This window comes from Melanerpes formicivorus, unplaced genomic scaffold (assembly GCF_026170545.1).
Source record: "Melanerpes formicivorus ecotype bairdi unplaced genomic scaffold, bMelFor1.0.p_v2 SCAF_2, whole genome shotgun sequence".
Lineage (NCBI taxonomy): Eukaryota > Metazoa > Chordata > Aves > Piciformes > Picidae > Melanerpes > Melanerpes formicivorus.
Window position 1 is genome coordinate 23348776 of NW_027142354.1, and position 22435 is coordinate 23371210.

General features: G+C 37.5%; 1 protein-coding gene across 1 annotated transcript in view; it reads right to left on the bottom strand.

Annotated features, from left to right (window-relative positions):
* PDE10A (phosphodiesterase 10A) overlaps positions 1 to 22435 on the bottom strand; it is a 196329-nt gene that overhangs the window by 50926 nt on the left and 122968 nt on the right. The window contains exons 4-7 of the mRNA XM_068153032.1: positions 15315 to 15435; positions 13463 to 13512; positions 3959 to 4099; positions 1442 to 1597 (exon numbers count right to left, since the gene is read on the bottom strand). Of these exons, the coding sequence (XP_068009133.1) occupies positions 1442 to 1597; positions 3959 to 4099; positions 13463 to 13512; positions 15315 to 15435 (468 nt within the window). The remainder of the gene's footprint in view (positions 1 to 1441; positions 1598 to 3958; positions 4100 to 13462; positions 13513 to 15314; positions 15436 to 22435) is intronic.

Below are 22435 nucleotides of genomic sequence, written 5' to 3' on the forward strand. Positions count from 1 at the left end.
AACTGAGGGGCCCAGAACTGGACACAGTACTCAAGGTGTGGCCTAACCAGTGCAGTGTACAGGGGGAGAATGACCTCCCTGCTCCTGCTGGCCACACTGTTCTTGATGCAGGCCAGGATGCCATTGGCCCTCTTGGCTGCCTGGGCACACTGTAGGCTCATGTTCAGTCTACCATCGACCAGTCCGCCCAGGTCCCTCTCTGCCTGGCTGCTCTCCAGCCACTCTGACCCCAGCCTGTAGCACTGCATGGGGTTGTTGTGGCCAATGTGCAGAACCCGGCATTTGGATGCGTTAAATCTCATGCCGTTGAATTCTGCCCATCTGTCCAGCCTGTCGAGGTCTCTCTGCAGAGCCTCTCTACCCTCCAGCAGATCAACTCCTGTCCCCAGCTTGGTGTCGTCCACAAATTTACTGATGATGGACTCAATGCCCTCATCCAGATCATCAATAAAGATGTTAAAGAGCATGGGGCCCAGCACTGATCCTTGGGGCACACCACTAGTGACTGGCCGCCAGCTGGATGTGGCACCATTCACCACCACTCTCTGGGCTTGGCCAGCCAGCCACTTCCTAACCCATCGCAGTGTGCTCCCATCCAAGCCATGGGCTGACAGCTTGGCCAGGAGTTTGCTATGGGGGACAGTGCCACAGGTCTTGCTGAGGTCCAGGTAGACTACATCCAAAGTCCTCCCCACATCCACCAGGCAGGTCATCTGATCATAGAAGGAGATCAAGTTGGTCAGGCAGGACCTGCCCTTCCTATATCCATGCTGGCTGGGCCTGATCCCTTGGCCATCCTCTAAGTGCTGTGTGATTGCACTCAAGATGACCTGTTCCATAATCTTGCCTGGCACTGAGGTCAGGCTCACAGGCCTATAATTCCCTGGCTCATCAAACCGGCCCTTCTTGTGGATGGGCACCACGTTGGCCAGCTTCCAGTCTTCTGAGACCTATCCAGTGAGCCAGGACTGATGAAAAATGATGCAGAGTGGCTTGGCCAGCTCATCTGCCAGCTCTCTCAGCACCCTAGGATGGATCCCCTCTGGTCCCATGGACTTGTGGGGATCCAAGCGGCTGAAGAGAGCTCCAACTACCTACTCATGGAACATAGGGAAACTATGCTCTCCATTAACTCCTCTAACAACTCTGTATTGATTTTAAAATCAATGAAATTAAATCTGGAACCTGGTGTTGTGTTTTTTTCCCCCACAAAAGAATGCAGGGTAAAATTCTTGATGTGTCTCCTTACTTCTATAGTAATCCTTACCTCCAGTAACTGAAAATATAATTCACTAATTTTTTTTTAAGAAGTAACATTTGATGAGAACAAAAATCAAGTACAAGAAAGGTAATAAATACATAAGAGAAAGAGAAGAAAGTTTGAGAGGGCTGATGCGCTGACCATGGTGGAGACGTGGGCGAAGGCTGGGCATGAGCTCACCTCTTGGTGACTAAGGTGGAAGGCTTCTTTCCCCCAGTGACGGTAAAGCTCCAAGATACCAATCAGATCACCAATTGCAGTGACAATTGGCAAACACAAAACAGATTGGATTCGGGTCCCTGATTCCAGTCCAGTACCTTTGGGAAATCGCTCATCCTAAAAAATGTAAGCATAATCTGATAAAATGTAACATCGTAACATTACAACGAAAGACATACTGACATTTTCCTCCCTCTCCTGGCTGATCAAGTCTGCAGAAAAATGGTAAAATTCACATACAATAGTAAGTCATCTACCCAAAAATGTAATTAAAAATCACAGTGTTAGTCTACATATCCAGTTAACTTTATTGACTTAAATTCAGAATTAGCTGCAATATTAGACACAGCTTGGGTTTGTCACTATAATACATTTTCTCTACTCTCACAGGCAGCATAAACAGCACTTTATTGCTACTGCGAGTGCAGATTAAGTAAAACTCTAAACAAACAGCACTCATCTACAACCCCCCCTCAAAAAAAAACCAATACCCAAGGCATTCATAATCATAAAGTCAGCTGCTCAGATTTCAAAATTACCAAGCAGACAGCAGGGTTGAGGCTAAGGCTTTAGGTTACACAATTATAATCCTCAACCAGCTCCTAGGGAGGAAGATGTGTTCCAAAATATTATGCATGAGAGTAAGAATATTTTTCCTTCCCTTGCTTATGCATCCTGAATAAACCAGTGAAAAAGTTATAGGAATAAGTATTAAAATAATCCTACCAGCTGCTGTAAAAGGTCCAAACACGTAACTTTTAATCTATACAGTGAATGCCCAAGGCTTTATAGCTTCAGTTCTGCATGGAGCAAAACTCACAAATACCTGAGAAACCACCTGGCTGTTAGTTAGTAAGGCAGTAAGTAGCCAATGTGAAGTGCATGAGACCCAATGTGAAGTGCACGAGACCCAATGTGAAGTGCACGAGACTCACTTCATTGTATATCAATCCTTCAGTATTTGATTTGTACCAGATGTTCCCTGCAGGCTGTACTTAGACAAGGCAGACACTCCTTCAAAGATGATCAAAATCTCTCCCTTCTCAAAGAAAAGAGCAAATAATCTCTACCTTAATTACTGAAATGACAATCAATCTGAATAGCTAGGAACAAATGACAGACAAAAGTGAGTGGGAAGTACTCTGCAAAATAAGCATCCTGCTTGCACTTTTCTATTCTATCCTTTAAAAAAAAGAAAAAGAAAGAAAAAAAGGGCTGGCAAGCCTGTTTGCAAGCAGCTCCCTTTCACTGTTGAGATGGCTTCTAAAATCATATGATGGCAAACCATATCACTAAAGTGATTCTATGATTCTAAAATGTATCTCCCTTTTTGATCAGTAATCCACTACTACTGTAAACTGACATAAAAGTTATAAACTCCTCCCCATTACCCTCTCCAATTTTATTATGAATGTGAAATCAAAACATATAGCCACTGTGTACAAGGATATCATGATATTGACTGGAAATTATCAGCAACAATTTAAGCCTTATATGCAACTGTAAAAAACTAGTAACATATAAAATCTTTTTAGTCCAGGGTGTATAGAAGGCACTGAGTGTAACTACAGGGAAAGCGGCTTCTGCCTTTTGTTTTTGTGGTTCTGTTTAAGTGTACTCACATTATGCCTGTGGTACTTTGTTTGTAGCCTGAGTTTGTCCTATAAAGGTCATATATTTTTTAACAAATATTTTTGTCAAAATATTGGTCAGACATATCCAATTTTGGGCACAATATCCAGACATTTATTCTGGGCAGAATTCAAAAGGATAGAAAACACTGAAGAGAAAGGAGAATTTAAACTTCCTTGGTGTTGTCATAATCAGCTGATCACACAGTGTTCTCATGAAGTGCAGTCTGAACACAAGTTTCACACAATTGCATAGATGAACATACAAGATGAAGTTTCAAAAAACTAAATTTAAAGGACAGACATGCAGAGTGTCAAATATTCACAGAGTATCACCTTATTATTTTCTGAATCCTTTTATGGGCAAAAGCCTGAATTTTAGTATCAGTTGCACTGGTGTGCCTTTCATACAGGTCTACTGGTATTTTAAGTACTCTACCTTTAGACCAGTGTTCAGCAAAGATCAAAATCCTGTCTAACAAACAGAATTCTGACTGACATTCCTGTCAATGTGAGCCCAGAATTATAATTAAATCAAACATTGACCATATGGGAGTCTTCTTGTTTGGGATTAGCACACAAAATATTTTATGATGACGAAGACAGGAATTTTGAATGATAGTGGGTTTTCTGACTCTCTGTGTGACTGTGGTACCATCACTTCCCTTCTAAACTCAATCCATCGGGCTAATTAAAACTCAAATTCATTTTCTTTGTAGGAATGTACCAAGATCATGTAAATTCTATCATTATACATTTGTCTCGATAAACATTTGATCATATAAATATTCATGCTAGGAAAATGCTGTAATCATCTTGTTAAAAGGAGAAAGAGAAAGCTTTTTACCCCCAGAATATCTTCTACTAACAACGTTTTTCTGGATCTAGCTACATAAGCAGATACTGTAGTGCCATGTGCAATGGGGCCTGCAGGAATGAGCTGTGGTTGTCCTTCCTTAGCTCCTGGTGGTGTAAATACACACAGACTCTAGTTAGAAGGAAAAAAAAACACACACACACAAACAAAAACACAAACAAACAAACAAACAAAAAAAAAAGAAAAGAAGAATGCAATTAGAATGCATGGTTACTTTCATGGAGTTACTGTGCTACTGATGTAGCATAAAGAATTGAATAAAGTAGATAATTTAGACAAACACAGCTTTTGACAATAAAAAGTAGTTAGATAAATTCTGCTTGACTGTTTTGAAATCTTTGGTAATTTCACTCTAAAATTACCACTCGGTGATGATGTCAGTCATCACTTCTATCAGGGTTGGATTATGTTTACCTTGAATGCACAGTACATGCATAAAGGCTCACAGAGCCTTGTAATTTACTTTTTGTAAAACAGTTGCAAATACATATGAAGGTCAAACCTACAAACTCTTCTGTGTCAAACATTCTTCAGATCTAAAATTTCATTCAATTTTTTTTGGATGAAAAATAAACTTTATGGAACAGTACAGTGCTGGGAAACAATGTTTCTATCACAGTCTCGCTACAATTTTCCTTTCAGCATATTTATTTCATACATCTTACGTGGCTGGAAGGAAAGATACTCCTTCCATGGAGCAGCTCCACTGAACACACACAGTATTTATTCCATTTTGATGTCTTGTGTTATGGTACAAGTGTGTGAAATCATTAAATTATTGTTCTGATATTTTTGTTTGCTTTTTGGTTTTCTTTCTTGGTTGGTTGGGGTTTTCTTTGTTTATTTGTTTGTTTTGTTTTAATCAAAGAAGCTAGAAAAAGGTTTAGGATAGAAATGGCATAGTAATATTGAAATACATATCTTCACAAATGTTTGACCTGCTATACCATATGCTTATAAAAAAAAGGTTAATACTGCAGAGTAGGAAATGAAACACGACATTTAAAGTCTAAATTAGGTACCTACAGGAATCACTCAAATGAAATTAACAGGACACTGGAGACCAAAGTTGATCTCTTCAAAGATTAACACATTTATCCACACCATTCTTCATACTTCTTCCTAAAAATACTTTTTCTATATTTGGGTCCTTATACCAAGATAGTAATGTGTGATGCTTAGCAAAGTAACCACATTATTTAAATTGTGAGCACAAAATGTGCTTTTCCACACCAGTATCCTGAGTCATGCCCATAACTTAATATAAAACAACATATGAATCTTTCACTTCTCAGAAACAGCTTCTCAAAACAAAACACAAGAAAAAAAGACAAAACCTAAAAGCCAGATTCACCACAAAACAAAGAACTCACTTCTTCCACACATACATATATATCTTCCTTCAGAAAAATGCCTTCACTAGGTCTTCAGTGGCCAAAATCTCTGCTGACACCATAACATGTTGCTAGCAGAAGTTGGTTTTGCCAGCACAACCTTTTCTGTGTCCATGTATAAGTATCAGTTTGGTTGACAAACCACTCTGTTGCTGCCACCTTTAAGTACTACTTTAAAGAAGCATCCCTATATTGAAAAAAAGCCCATGAACATTATTCTACTGCAAGTGATAAAAGTTTTACAGAAGCATTCCTATTCTGCTTCTTATACAAAACTACAAATCCCACTGCTAAGGGGTTAAAAAAAACTCTTCAAACTACCCACTAGGTTCTAAATTTGCCACTACTCCTTCAGGCTCTATACAAGTGGAGAACTATAAATGGCCAAAACCAGACATCCACCTAGACCTCAGAAACAATCCTTGATCTCCAAGGCCACAGCAACTAATAATCTAATCCTGACCAAGCAGCACTAACAAAAAGAAAGACAAATTTTCTCATAACCATATATAAGCTGCAATTAGTCCATAAGCTTCTACCACTCCATACATACACCTTATGAATGTTCATGACTGTTGATACATTACATATATGATAATTTAAATCTGAATGGGTGCAAACATTTATTGCCAGTTAAGGACGTAGAAATTTCTCGAGTTTTGTTAGGATTTTGTTAATGAAGATTTTGAGTCCTGGAAGCCATTAACAGCAAGGTCAGCCAAACAAAATGCAGTAAGAACAAAATAGCTTGTTACTGAAATATCTCTGAGGTATGACATAGATACAGCTCTAAAAGAATCTCTTTAATTGCCACTGTCCAAAACTACCAGGTTTTCCATGTCACCTGTGCAGCTCACATTTACTGTTTATCCTTTTGCTTAAAAGAGTATTTTTAAAATAAAATGTAGTAGTAATAACATTTGGGGCTCACTTGGTCTCTTCTATTGATGAATCACTCCAGCATTCTTTGAATTTCCAACAGCATACTCAAATCATCCTTCACCAGCTCAAAGCGTAGTTAGAAATGTTCCCATGCAGACATCAGATACATTGGATACAGCTTCACAAGTAAATGAAGAAATGGGTAGATTTGGCCTTTTAAATTACTTGCATTTCTTTAGTGGGTTTGAATACCTTACTTTGGAAACAGACTAACAGTTTGTGTTTCTACTAATGTCACTGAACAGCGATTACAATGAAAATAAAGAATCGGTGGATTTTTAAACAGAACTTAAGGAATATATTGTCAATACAGTTTTCAGGTGCTTTTGGTCCTCCTCTGATGCTCTGATGAGCATGCACTGTTCAGCATTTCCTGAACTGCTCAGTTGATTCTTCTTATGTTTTGTTTTTTTTTATTTTGATAGTAGTCCTTATAACTAAGAAAATACCAATCATACACTGATTTTCCTAAAAGTCTTCTGTAGAAAATAGGACTGGGTGATGATCAGTTTTAATTAACAGAATGACAGTTAATGCACACAGGACAAGCATTCCATTAACAAACTGTTTTGGTGGCAAGGGTGACTGGATCCTGACCTCTAGTTTCTTCAACAGCAAGTTCTGCTGATAAAACTGGCCCTAAAAATGCTTAAGAGAAAAAACTCACTTAACATTCAACTCACAGTAAATGAAAGCCTTAATACTAAAACATTATGATATAATTTGATGCTTAGAAAAAAAATAGAAAAATGGGATTTAGGCAAGTTGATATTTAGTAATCTTAATGCTTTTTGCTGCTCACATCCCTTTCTGTTAAGTAACAGTAACAGATTTTTTATACTTGATAAAAGGACATAACAACCTACATGACACACCACACAGCCTAATAGTAAAACTATTTGCAGGTAGGTATAAAGGCTGTGTGCTAAGGCCAGGTTTTTTGCAGGAGCAGAATTAATCACAATAAGCACTGATGATCAACAAAACCAAACAAACAGAAATAATTTGGGAAGTATCCACAGGCAAAAACCTTAGGCTTTAAAACTTGCTAAGCCAAATACTACCATGTTAGTATTTTAACAAGGTATAGCCAATTATGTCCTGGGTTTAAACACAAGTGCAGCAATCCTACCACATGAAGCATAAAAGAAGGGACAAAAGAAGAAAAAAACAAACCCAGTGACTACCTCCATTGTGTTTATGAACTTATTTCCTTCTTGATAACTCACAGTATATTTGATGGAAGAGGTGCATTTTTAAGATACATAGAATATACAAATGCTGGATACTTGTGAAATGAAGGTGATGCACCTATACACTGTAAAATGACTAGCAGTTTTGGGGAGTTATTTTTTAAATGTTTTCATCCAGGTGATTGGTATCAATTTCTACCTGCACTTAATTCCTGGAAACTTACCGGTTGATATACACAACTGAAAAACAACACAAGAACTATAACAACTCACTGATGCTAAAAAATAAGTTGACATCCTTTCCATTTTAAGGCATGGCCCACTAAGTATTTTTCTGAAATACATCTCTAATGCTAGTTCAAGGCCACTAGTTCTTGCCCTATACACCACAGGTACGGAGGTGATTCCCTTTCTCTGTTTTACCTAGGCATATCTTAATCCCTCAGTTTTCTTTTCTTTAGACTAAACAACACCAGTTCTTTTTTTCCTGATTAGTCTCCAAGCTCTCTCCTGGACCAGCGTCAGCTCCTCCAGTTTTTTCCTAGAAGTGCAGGGATTAAAACAGACAATCCACCTGAGAGAGAGGAATGGGAAGAGCACTTTCCAGAAAGGCTAAACTTCTGCTTCTGCTACATGCAACAGTATCCTTTTTGCTACAGCATTGATATTGTTGAGTCATGTTTACTACATTCACATTCATTTAAAACCCTTGAACCCTTCTTAATGTCATTGACTGCCCTAGAAAAAGAGAGAAGCGATCTATGGATAACCCAGCACTTGTACTCACATAATCACTGTCCAGTTTCTTCAGACCATTCCCCCAGGATCATTTTGAATTCTAATCTGTCCCAACAAACACATTTCCTGTCTTTCCTAATTTCATGTAAAGCACATTTAGCAAGCCTACATTCTTCCTTCACCCACAATCCTTCAGGATTTACACAAAATAACCTCCAACTCTGACAGTGAACTACAACTAGTCTCTGTTAGGTTTTCTAACCAGTTCTGCATTTACCTACAGTATTTTCATCATGACCACACCCCATAAGTGCATTTACCTGAATATTAAATGACAGGACTAAAATTTCACTAAAATGTATTTTGTCAGTTATTTATCTAATTTCTTTCAATTTGATAATTTATTGACTCAAATTTAAACTTCAACACTGTAACCCATCAACAGCTTCCCCCCTCTGCTGAGTATCACTATTCACTGGCAAATAAGAAAGCAATAGAGTTCTTCCACTTACATAGATAAAAAGAGTATACAATGTTAGAACTGATTCAAGGACAGAGACTAACACTTTCTGAACTGACTTGCAGTTAGTAGGGTTTCACCTGGAAACATTTAAATTTCAGAGATGTTTACACATGCAAGGCACATTAGCCTGGCACAAAAAACTGAGACAGCAAGTAGTAGTGGTTTTTCAATGACTCAAACCACCCATACCATAAATTCACTAGATGGCACTGCACATCAAGCTGAAATAATTTCTGTATGACCAGAAATTCTAGAATAGATTGGTAAAGATACACCATGATGCACAGAATATGTGCACATATTTGTTGTTTCACATAATTATTTCTTACAATAAAGCTATTGGAGAGACTTCTACCTGAATCAAGGATGATCTGTTTGTCAACATAACTTGCAGTTTCAGGAACTAAGTAAAACTCACAAGACCTTGTAAAAGCTAATTTAAGTGTATGTCTATTAAATCCAAAGTCATACATCTTTATATGGGAATCACAATGTAATCATGAGATTAATTACTCACAGAAATAAGGGCTATAAACAAAAGCATCTGAAAAAACAGATAGTATAATAAATCATATATAGCAGTGATAAGACTTTTATAAATACTGTCATGTAAAGGTGTGGGCTTAAATTCATACCCAGTTAGCATTGTACTCAGGCACATTGATTTACACGCACACACCATCCAATACAAGGATTTCAGTAAATCCTTTACAACATGTGTGAAGATTGTATTCAATTAAGGTCATAACATGAGAATTATGAACTATATATTCATCCTGGTAAGGAATAAAAAGGAAAACTAAAAGTCAACTCTTTTGCTGGAGAGTTATGAAAGACTACTGTTCGATTTGGAAGTGTTTCTGGTCTCCAATATACAGTATTTGCAAAATGGCTGTTATGTACCTTAAAAATACATAATTACATTTGCATAACTGCACTAACGTGTGGACAAAGATCATTTCTTAGATAAGGAGAATGTTCAAGAACCACAGACAGTATAGGCATGGATCTGTTCAAATCACTTGCCCCTGATGAGGAAGCTGTAGTGTTTCCAGTACGTCAGTATTCTGCAATGTGTTCTAATACATGTATAGCATATCAAAAAGGAATTCTGATGCACAGGGCAACTTTATGTGGAAGGAAGGAGTTGGCATGTGAATGAAACATACCCGCTTGGTGGAAATCATTTGAAAGTAAGAATCATACTCTCAGAACACCCTTAGCATGAAGTGCAAGGACTGTGCTAGGGCTCCCAGGCAATTTGAGCAACCAGGAGGCTGCTAAAACAGCTGAACTGGCTACACTTTTTCTGCAACAAATTCTAAGTGATACTTGCATAATGCTAAGCACCGTATCCTATAACTGGTCTGGTAACTTTAATTTCAAACAAATTCACTGAAGGCAATCGACCTTATCTGTCACCTAGAAATTATCTTGTACTTAGGCTGTTACTCACTTCCAATACAAGTCAAGATATAGTTTTGCATACGTAATAGAGAGGAAAAAAAAAAGTAAGGCCACAAAGAAATTTTATACAGGGGCAAGTAGGTTAACAAACTCACTTTTGTGCTGTTAAATTCCAAAGGAACCTTATCTAGAACAAGGTCCTCCTTTAAAGGCCAGTGTATCATCTATGCTTTGCAACAAGAAAAGGAAAAGATAATCCAGAGCTTTTGGAAAAGATAATCCAGCGCTTTTCTGCACATTAAAGACATTTGCTTTCAGTTCTAATGCAATTTTTATGTAAAGGACATGTTGTCCATATTAAAAATTACATCAATAATTTTTACAGTGAATTCTTAGTCACCTCTGGAAAAAAAAAAAATCACAATGACATAGCAATTCTCTCAATATTAAGAAGTAATAGCACATTTTCTAATACCTAGAATTTCTATAAGAAGACATTGTCTTCTGCCCTCATATAATAAACTCTATTTAATCTAATGGTAGTAGCTATGGAAATCTCATATTGCAAAGACATTGCTTAGCTGACCATTGGCATGGCATGATTCTCAAACTTGTATTCATTTTAACAGGCACAAGCATACCTATACATGCAGTAGAAGCTAAAATAAAGCAGAGTTAATGTTTTTGCTCCTCTTTTGATCCTTAGTTCCCTCAGAACCATTTTGGAGAATAGTACGTATCTATAATAGGATTCTTCCATTCTGAAACATTCCCTTTCCTGCACCTAATTCTCAAAAAAAAACTTAAACACACTCCACAAAATTCTGTATTCAGACACAAATAGTTTCTTTGAAAGCATGGTGGAAACAACTGTTAGAGCAGGTCTAGCTCTGAAACATGAGGCTGGTGACTGGATAGATAGAAGGAGATTTATGCATATTTCTCAAGCTAACAAACAAAAAAAATTCAATGTCAAAATTAAAAAAAAAAAAAATAAATCAACTTTCACAGAATTTAGAAAACTGAAGTCACAAAATAAAGCATCAAAAAAATTAAGCCTACAAAAAACACAAGCCATTCTTTTACGTGAGGCTGTCAGTGTTCTGCAACTACTTTGTCCAGATTAATGATAGGGGTGTTTATTATTTTTGAAATTCCAGTTTAAAGAATCAGCTCCTTTCTGACATTTACACTATGAAGAATATTTTTGTTCCAATTTTTAAAAGATGTTTAATGAAAAGAAATAGAAGTGCTTTACTAGCATCTGCTGGACGATGGTTAACCTCAGTTGGACATATCCTTTAAATTAAATACTTAAGAGACAAAGGTATCCAAATGAATTTTCAGTGACAAAGTAAGCTAATGCATCACTGCTCAATTACAAGACTACAAACATAAGTCTGGCCCAAAGCCAAATAATGTAAATGGAAAATCTCACATGAACTTCAAAGAATGTAAGATCAGTCCCTATAATAACTACATGAAGAACAGTCCATTTTTGGAGATGCAGCTATACAGCAACAGTTAATAAAGTCAGTGTGTTTTTTAGTGGTTGGATGTTCTTTCAGGAAAGAGTCATACTGGCAAGCAAATAGACCAAACTACCTAATAGGCTGTTAGAAAGGAGAAGAAAAAAGGAAAAGAAAAAAAAAAAGGGGAAAAAAAAAAAGAGAGAGAAAAAAAAAGGGGAAAAGAAGAAAGAAAGGAAACAAACAAACAAAAAAGGCAAAATGTCCTACAGTGGCCAGGGCCTGAAGATATCAAGACTGGAAAGAACTCCATATTACACTCCATTAATCTAATAGGAAAATCATCACCATAGGAAAAAATCTCTAGGTCTCAAGCTATGAAGTTAATTTTAATGTAACCTTTTACAATGCATTTAGAGATGAATGTGCTCAGCTGGAATCCAGTTACTGCCACTCAAGCTGGCCAGCACTGTGCATTCTGAACAGATGGCTGCCCTTACTGCAAGCTCCTGCCTTTGGCAGCAGTGACCATTTGCATGAGACTCCATCAATGACAGTGGATGCTGTCACCTACTAATGAGAACCAAAGATTGCATTCACAATGGATGAAGAACATGTTACTTGAATTACACCCGTCTGTGAAAGGGTTATCAGAAAATCTATGCTATTTACATACTCACTGAACTGAGCCAGACCAGACCCATTTTCTGAATAATAAAATAGGTTGTCTTTATTAAAGGAAATAATCATTAAATGGGGGGGGGGGAAAAAAAGGCAAAACTTATTTCTGTTTCTTTCAGGAAATGTCTGTATGGGCCTGCTTTCACATACTTAAAATCAGAAGCTATCTTTTTGAATAACTAAAAAGTATTCTCGGTCAAGCCTCAAGACAACTGCAGGTTTGTACCTCTTCAATATGTTTCCATCTTTTTCAGAAATGCAGGTTTTTTTCTAGATTCAATTATTTCACAAAGTCAAAGAAAATCAGATCATGGAATATACAAAAATAAAATACTTAAACTGCCTCTGTAAAGTAAGGAAACAAAAACAGTAATTGAAATATTTTCCTCTCTCAGTTCTTCAGTAAGAAAAGCTTAAATCTGTTTCTTGAAAAAGTGAAAGACATAAAATTTCTGACAAAACGTTAAGTTCATGAAGTGACTGAAGTATAAACAGCATTTCCTTCTTCATAGTCAAAGTTACTAGAAAATCCTGTATAATGTAACTGTACACATTAACCTACATAGAAACAAAAAATGTAATTCATCCTAGGTACCAAATTGGAAAAAAACAACAAAGGCAAGTACTGGACTCTGTTATTCAGTGATTTACATCAGAATTTATTTTATGCTGCCTAAAATCTACATCAGAAATTCACATTATTTCACTATCAAGTTGCAGGTGGCAGTTAACAGAAAACATGATGACATTCACAAAAATGTCACAAAAACTAGCTGACAATAAAAGGGTATGATTAGAATAAACCTGAATGAAGTTTTCTGTTTGTTGAAGACAATAGTGTGGCTAAACTGCAAGTTACAGTGCTACCGTCAGAGAAATGGTAGCACTGCTGCCAAATCTTTTAAAAACCATGGATCTAAATGAATGAAACAGTTTTTTTTCATTACCACTACATTGAATAAAATACCAGTTTACCAAAATAAATATAGCATATAGATAATATTCAACAGTTAAGCAATTTTTTCCTGCTAAATGACATACAAAGTAAAAATCAAAGTATCACTGTCAAATTGCAACATTCACTTGTAATTGCCCAGAAAACCAGCATCTTAATGCAGTATACTTACATTATTGCATTCTCCCAGGAAATACAGTGCAAATCCATCAGCTTTTGTAGCTGCCAAAGCAATAATAAAAAAAGTAATTGTACTCACAGGTGGAAATCAAATTTATACAAGATCTCTGAGGTGAAATCACAGATTCAATTCCACTTAGCACAAACATCTACAGTTCTAAAGGTGAAGGTCTATTGCTATGTCCCTTGAAAACATTATACTCCAGAAACATAGAGGGGTAATTGTTGTTTCCTTCATTGTCATTTACTATAGTCTAAAAGATAATGGGAAACAACATCCTTAAGCATCTTTTTCTTATTCCAAGGCTTAATGTCTCTAAATTTAAATCAATATAAAAGTATAGAAGTACATAAGAATGTGTATTTCCAGTATCATCAGCCAAGCAATATTCTCATTTGCTTAAGTAAAATATCTAACATTTGTACACAGTAAGCTACATTTTTCCTTGCCTTAAGACAGAATATTATAGGAAAATAAAGTGTTACAAATATTGCTATAAAATGTATTTCAAAACAAAACTATTTCTATTTTCTGCACCTGCCCTATACTAAAAACACTGACACAAACATGGAAGTTAGTATTTGCCAGACTGAGATTGCTGTATAAAACAGGGTAAAGTCAAGTTCCTTAAACTCTCAAAACTTCAAAGTCAGCCAACCATCATCACTTATTGCTAAAATGAAAACTCTCAAATCAGAGGATATAGCAGTCTTTTTTATAATCTGCTTTACACAACAGACTGATAGTCAGTTTTTATGAATTAACACAAGAATCCAGTTAGTACATTTCAGGGGAGCAATAATTCCTGTGTGTGATCAAATCAATTGGCTTTCTGCATTTTTCTGACAAAAGGAAAGAAGTCCCACTGTGTAGTTACTTGCTTATTGCCAACTGTGCCACATCAGTGAGAACTCAGGGCATGATTAATTGTGCTGTGATTTTAAATCTTTCAGCTGTACCACGTAAGCACATGGAGTTATGAGACATATGAGCACTGTAAAGGAAATACATTTGAAAATCTCATGTGCTTTACAAAAGAAATAACAAACAAAAAAGTGAAAGATAAGCAGAACACATCTCCTGTATCTTCTTGCTTGCTCTGTATTAACAAAATGCAGTCTAATTTGCTGTGAGCTGGATATCAATATCCAAATAGCACCTTAAGTAAAATCGGTAAATAGAAGTGGTCCTTTTAAAACATCACATATATAAAACAGAAATATTACTCATCATTACAAAATTATGAAGTAGCAGGTATGTTAAAACCTTTCTAAAGTGTTGACTGAAAGCTATATTGAACAAAACTACTGACACTTTCTATTGAAATCAGAATTAACCCACTCTAGCTAAAAAGAAGTACAATTACACTTATACTGTTATTTGGAGTATTTTTGGGGTTTGTGTTTTTAAACTTTTGATCATGTAGAATATTTCTTTACTGCAAATAGTTAAACAATGGAATGCAATTTGAGATCATACACAAGATATGCCCTCTCTCAGTAACATCTCAGTTTTGTTTCAAAAGCAGTGAAAACTCAGTGATACTACCGACAGATTTTTCTTTTAACTTTCAATACTGACATTGCAACACCATCATTATCAGAATTGTCTATTCTTTGGTTCATTTAACAGGGCACTCTGATTTTGCAATTGGATACACAACTATCTCCAAGAATTAAATTCACTTAAGTGCAATCAAGGATTCATTGAGAGACAGATTGCGATGCTCTAAAGAAAACACTGTTATCCCCCAGTACCTGTCTTTATTAATTAAACTACCAAGGAAATCTGCTGTGCCCTGATCCTAAGCAAAACGTCAGAGACATCTGATTCTCTTTCTCACCTATTTTAATGATGCTGCTCAGTTCATATAGAAGTAGTTGGTTATCTCCTCCTGTATCCAGGCGCTGTTCTATGTAGCTGTTCAATTCGTATACTACACCTTGCATATTCGTATCCTGGTACTATGGGAGTATAAATCAGAAAAACATTTTGTAACAACTCAGATGCATTTTGCAGCCTTTAAACTTACAAATGTACTAAAAATAATATGTTAAGATTTCAATGCCAAGTCAGTAGTGACTTTCCTAATCCAGCTGCCTGAAGAATTGAGTCATTGCCAAGCAAGAAGCACAGCACTCCACCCTATGTTCCATTAGACATTTGTTGAAAGCATGTTGAAGATATCACTGAACAATTAATAATCACCTAAACTTGGCCAAGTCAAGAGATGTGACAATTATAAAGTAACCTCAACTTCTTTCTTTCAAACTCCTACTCCACCATGAAAGGAGGCAATTAGCTTCCTTTGCCATCATCTTCCACCTCGAATTCATGAATGAAATGAAAGAACTGCATGAAGCACCAGTTTTGAGGTGGTAGCAGCAATTAACACCAACAGACTGAAGACAGAAATCATGTGTCAAAATGCCACTGTGGTCTAATCAGCATTTGCTTCAATGGAAAACAGCAGACAAAACCATGAAGAAACTGCAAATCAGTTATAGTATTTAGACGGGAGCAATGGGCTCCTAAAAACCAGCATGGTGTGGCTACAAACTCCTAGGAAAGGAGGGCTTTAGGGAGCCAGCTGCATTTGGTTATTCAGTTCCTGATGCCTGAAACTAAGACCTAAAGGGCTGATAAAATTGGCAGGAAATGTGCATATATAGCATGACAGCATCACAACCAATAATTTCACAGACAGCAATACTTGGCAGTTAGTAGATTCATTATGCTGCCCAAAACTGGTAATGTGGTAACTGAAGAAAGCAATATTGTCAATTACTTATTGAACCCACTGATGCAGTAAATTATGCTGCTAGAACTGAAAATGAAGCTGGTGATATTTAGATGAATTAATGTTGCTTGAAAGACTAAGACATTCTCCTGATCATTCACACTTTAGAGCCAAATGTAATATAAACAGTACTATCAAAAACACCATTGAAGTTGAGTACCAAAGTCTACCCACCACCACCCACGTTTATATGCACACATGTAGCTCTGCTTCACATCTATCTAGATCTTGTCTATATGTAATTTTGGATGAACCTGTACATGTTGACACTTACTGATGGATTAAGCACATAACTTATATGATATATTCTGAGATTCCACTATTACTTTCATGCATTTTTATGTACAACACACTATGTCATGAATATAGAGTATACAGCCATATATTGAGGATATGTTCAGCTTGTTCACCTCAAAAAATCCCCCTTGTTCTCATGGGGACTTTAATTTACTGAATGTTTGCTGGAAATACAACACAGCAGAGAAGAAACAATCCAAGAGGTTCCTGGAGTTTGTGGAAGATAACTTCCTGACATAGCTGTTAAATGAGCCTACTAGGGGAAGTGCCTTGATAGACCTACTGTTTACAAATAGGGAAGGACTGGTGAGTGATGTGGTGGTTGGAGGCTGTGTTGGGCTTAGTGATCACGTAATGACAGGATTCTCAATTCTTGTTGACATAAGGAGGGAGGTCAGTAAAACTGCAACCATGGACTTCCAGAGGCCAGACTTCAGACTGTTCAGGACACTGGGTAAGAGTGTCCCTTAGGAGACAGTCCTGAAGAAGGAAGTCTTACAAGGCACAGGGGCAGGCTGACTTCAAGAAGGAAGCTTTAGAGGGGCAGGGGCAGGCTGCTGCCACGTGTGGTCAAATAAACGGTCAGGGAAGACGCCCAGCCTGGCTGAACAGGTAGCTGTTGGAGGGCCTCCGGAAACAAAAAGAGAGTTTACTACCTTTGGAAAGACGGACAGGCAATTCAAGAGTTAGGTCATGCAGAGAGAACATCAGAAAGGCAAAAAAAAAAATGGCTGTTGCCATGAGGCATAACAAACAGGATTCTTAGAAATACATTAACAACAAAAAGAAAAGCCAAGGAAAATGTCCACCCACTTATCTGATGCAGGGGGGAATATTATCATGACAAGGAAAAGGCTGAGGTACTTAATACCTTCTTTGCCTCAGTTTTAATAGTCAGATATATTATCCTTGGGTATTCAGCCTCCTGATAGGGATGGAGAGCAGCATCCCATAATCCAGAAGGAAGCAGTTAACAACCTGTTCGGACATCTGAACACTCGCAAGTCTATGGGGCCAGATGAGAGAGCTGGCAAAAGAGCTTGACAAGCCATTCCCTGTCATCTATCAGCAGTTCTGGTTAACAGGAGAGGTGCCAGATGATTGGAGGCTTGCAATGTGATACCCATCTACAAAAAGGGCCAAAAGGAGGATTCAGAGATCCAGGCCTGACAGACTGACCTCAGTACTGGGGAAGATTAATGGAGCAGTTGACCTTGGTTGTGCTCACACAGCAAAGGCAGAATAGTGGTAACATCAGGCCCAACCAGTATGGGTTCATGAAAGACAGGTCCTGCTTAACTAACCTCAGCTTCTATGACCAGGCAAACTGCCCAGTGAATGAGGGAAAGCCTGTGGAAATCGCCTACCTGGATTTTTAATGAAGTTTTTGACATGACCTCCCACAGCATTCTCCTTGAGAAACTCATGGGTCATGGCATAGACAGGTGGACTCTTTGCTGGATTAAAGACTGGTTGGACTGCCTGGCCCAAGGAGTTGTGGTAAATGGAGTTAAATCTAGTTGGCAGACAGTCACAAGAGGTGTCCCCCATGGCTCAGTATTGAGGTCAGTTCTGTTTAACAACTTCATTAATGATTTGGATGAGGTGATCAAGGGCACCATTGGCAAGTTTGCAGATGACACTAAATTGAATGGAAGCGTTGATATACTTGAGGGTAGGAAGGCTCTGCAGAGAGATCTGGACAGGTTAAATTGATGGGCTGCAGTCAATGGAATCACGTTTACCAAGACCAAGTGCCAGGTCCTGCACTTTAGTCACAACAACCCCAAGCAGTGATGCAGGCCTGGGGAAAAGCAGCCCAGTGGAAAAGGATCTGCAGGTGCTGGTGGAAGGACAGCTGAACATGAGCTAGTGATATGCCCATGAAGGCTGATGGCATCCTGGCCTATCCAAAAGGAGAAGGAGAGTTGTTGTGCCCCTGTTCATGGCCCTGTGGAGGCCACAGATTGAGTATTCTGATCAGTTCTGGGTGCCACAGCATAGGAAAGACATTGAGGTCTTGAAGCACTTCCAGAGAAGAGCAACAAGGCTGGTGAGGCATTTGGAGCGCATGTCATATGAGGAGCAGTTGAGGATGCTGGGGTTGTTTAGTCTGCAGAAGAGAAGACTAAGGGGAGATCTTATTGCTCTCTACAGCTAGCTGAAAGGAGGTTGTGCTGAGGCTGGTCTTGGTCTCTTCTCCAGAGCAAATGGGTTTAAATTGTGCAGGGGAGGTTTAAGATTGGACATTAGGAAAAACTTCCTTACTGAAAGAGTAAGTGCAGCACTGGAACAAGCTTCCCAGGGAAGCAATGGAATTGCCACCCCTGGAGGTATTCAAGCATGTAGATGTGGAGCCTCAGGATATAGTTTAGTGGTCATGGTAGCTGAATTACAGTTGGATTCGATGATCTTAAAGGTATTTTCCAACTTTAATTATTCTATGATTCTATAAATCTTAACACATGGTGATATAATTTTCTCTTGCTCTACAGGGATATATTAGAATATTTGAGATCTAGGGTGTCCAAATTGTTCTCAGTGTTTAACAAACTTAACACTTAATAATTCTTTCTATAAATGAAGATGATAAATTTTGACAGTGACAAAGGTCATATTGCATGCATGCATAAACTGCTGTATGTCTTTAGTCTACAATACAGCATGCCATTTCCCTTATTAGCACCATATGGCAGCTGGCAAGGTTCCATTGACTGTCCTGTATGGTGTCCCATATTTACTACTGCACGATTCTTCAAAGGGAGAAAACAATAGCATCATTTCATAAAGGTGGAAATTTTATACTTATGATACAGCCATAAGTAGTTTATATATAAAGGGAAAATGGTGAACAAATGCATGTATTATTCATGCGTTAACCAGTATCTTCACAAGTATCTGTAGCCACATACCCTAAAGTGGCAAATCAGGCATACATGCACGAAAGCCTTTATCACACAGAAAAATGCCTTCTCAGAACTTGGAAATGAATATGTATCTCTTAGCCTGTGGTGTACAGTCAAGATTTAAACAAACTTCAAAGGTTAATGCTAATACCTTAAGAGAACACATCATACAAATGAGCCCACTGGTGTAATAGTCACAGCAGAATCTTAACTTTCCCTGCAATCAAGTAGCAGTTCCATATGCACAGTAATTATGTAAAAAGTTATGTGCCCTTTATCCTCACCTCTGCAACATATGCTTGCAAGAATTTTGTGAGCAGGGCAAATGATTGCATGCATACATGTTACTGAAAAGATGGCAGCTTTGTAATTCACAGTTGTAACACGACAGACTATTACTGACAATCTGTGAATCCACAACTGGCCAGATGAATAGAATTTGTCCAGATTCACAATTAATAATTCTATGCCTTAGATTAATCCCCAGCAGAGAATTACTCTGTCATGCCATAAAATGGTTCTATTTCTATTAGAATGGAGTGAAAGAGGTTTATTTATTTGGTTCCAGGCATTTTAGATTAGATAACCACAATTATGTTTGGTTGAAAAGCCACAATATTCTTTTTGAAACCATGCATTTAAACACTGAGTAAGTCATCAGCAAACCTCAACACAACCACTATCCAATGTGCTTTTTAACTCAGACCTGTGCATATTTGTTGTAAAATATATTTTAGGAAGGTGATTCCTCAAAAAAATGTAACACTCAGTTGGAAAAGTGTATTCATTTGTCATCAGATACAGTGCAAGTGCTGTTTCTTAATTTGATAAGGTACTTTAGTTTGCAATTTAAGAATTAATATTAAACTTGTTTTAATTAATTCATTCTTCCCATTGCTGATATTTTTTTATTTAAGATTACAATTATTTTGGTGTATTTACTATAAAATTCTGAATTTCAGTAACATTACATCGACACAATTCAAGTGGACTAAAAAATGGTTCAGCACTATCTTACCGGCATCAGACTTCTAGTAGTTGCATATATTATAATGCTGTGAAAAAGTACTAACCATTAAGAAGTCAAATCCTCTTATTAATCCTCACACGCAAATTTATAAAGGCAACAGGTGGAAGTTTTGCAGGATTTATATAAAGACATTTCCAGGATTATTTGTCTTTAGAATATTGTGGCGCGACAGAAGACAGCAACTCATGAGAGGTGATTTAACAATAGCACCGTGACTTAGATCTAAATAAAGAGGCTAAGAATCACAGTTTATTCCATGAAATGAAATACTGAAATATTATGAGTGAGATAACTTGTAAGAATTCATCCTGAACAATTAAGACATACACACACACACACAAAATTTAGTATCTAAAGTCGATTTTATGTATGACAACATGAAATAAAGATTAATGTCATTGCTTTCACGCTTACAGGATAGCTGTGCCAGGGACATTTTTCCTGCAGAAAAGAAAAAGCCCTTCTGCTACAACAAAAAGTCTTCATTGATACAGCAGAGCAACAGTAAGTGCCAACATAATCCACAAACTGATCCATTCTCTAACTTCTTTAAATACCTTCTAAATGACAACAAGAATAGCAGGTTTCTATGTAATACTTACTCCCTACTACAGAGCTCTTTCTCCTCAGCAACAATTGCCTGGTTCTGCAACAGAAACATGTCCTTTTACAGACCTTGCAGTGTACGACATTATCACAGGCTAGAAGGGATTAGAATAACTCAACAGCCCCAAGTCCATGTAATGCAGAGAGAGATGGCCAAAGGTACTTTGGGGATGCAGAACTTCATTGGATGAGCAGAGAAACAAACAAAACAAAAAAAAATTTGTGAACTTAGATAAAAGTCATAAAACATGGTGGCTACACCAGCAAGATTCCTCTCGATGTTGTTAATTTTTTATGTGTAATTTAGGCATGTTAGTCTGATTTCAGAGGATGTCAGACAACCATAAGATAGAACTCTGCCAATTGATGCAGGTAGCCTCTAGTGTTATCAGTATGCCTTGGAAACAGACTTTTTGGAAAGTAAGGACCAATTTTTCTAACAAGCTCCAAGCATTTTCTTAAAATTTTAAGGCTCCTTACCCAGCCTTTCAAGTATTACCAAACTAAAATGTAGAGAGGTCCTGGGAAAGCAGTATGAATCTTCATAATCAGTGCTTCAGGTCTAACCCTTGGTGTAATCCCAAGCCCTCCCTCTTTTTTTGCCATATGAGATGAGCTGGAAGGCGAGGGGCCCTTCCTGTGTCTCACCATCATCTAGGCTGTATGGAAAGAATGTGTGATGAGGACTTACATATGTAAGTTCTTGATGCCATTAATACTGCATTTATAAAAAGAGTTAGAGTTCCCAACATCATCACTATTGTACTGCTGGAAAACAAGCACTGCGGTAACAAAAATAAACCAATTTTTTTATGCTTTAGTTGATTTTATATATATATATATATATTATCATTCCCTTTCTTTCAGGCAGCATTACTAAAAAAAAACCAGATCAACAGTCATCACACTGATTTAAGAGATTTGCCCTATATAATTTTCTGGTTCCCTCCATAGCTTATATTCTGGAAAGTAAAGCCTTTCACACCTTGGTCTCTTATCCCTAGCAACTAAAGATAGAACAAGAGGAAATGGCCTCAGGTTGTGCCAGGGGAGGTTTAGATTGAATATTAGGAAAAACTTCTTTACTGGAAGAGTGGTGAGGCATTGGAACAGGGCTGCCCACGGAAGTGGTGGAGTCACCATGGCTCAAGGTGTTTAAAAAATGTGTAGGCATGTGTACAGGCCTTGGCTGACATGGAGTTAGTTCTAGCCATACCTTCTTTTGTTGTGCTGTGTTTTACAATAGTAGTTGGTGTTGATAACAGACCAGTGTTTTGGCCACTGCTAAGCAGTGCTCACACAGCACCAAAGTTGTGCTTTTCACA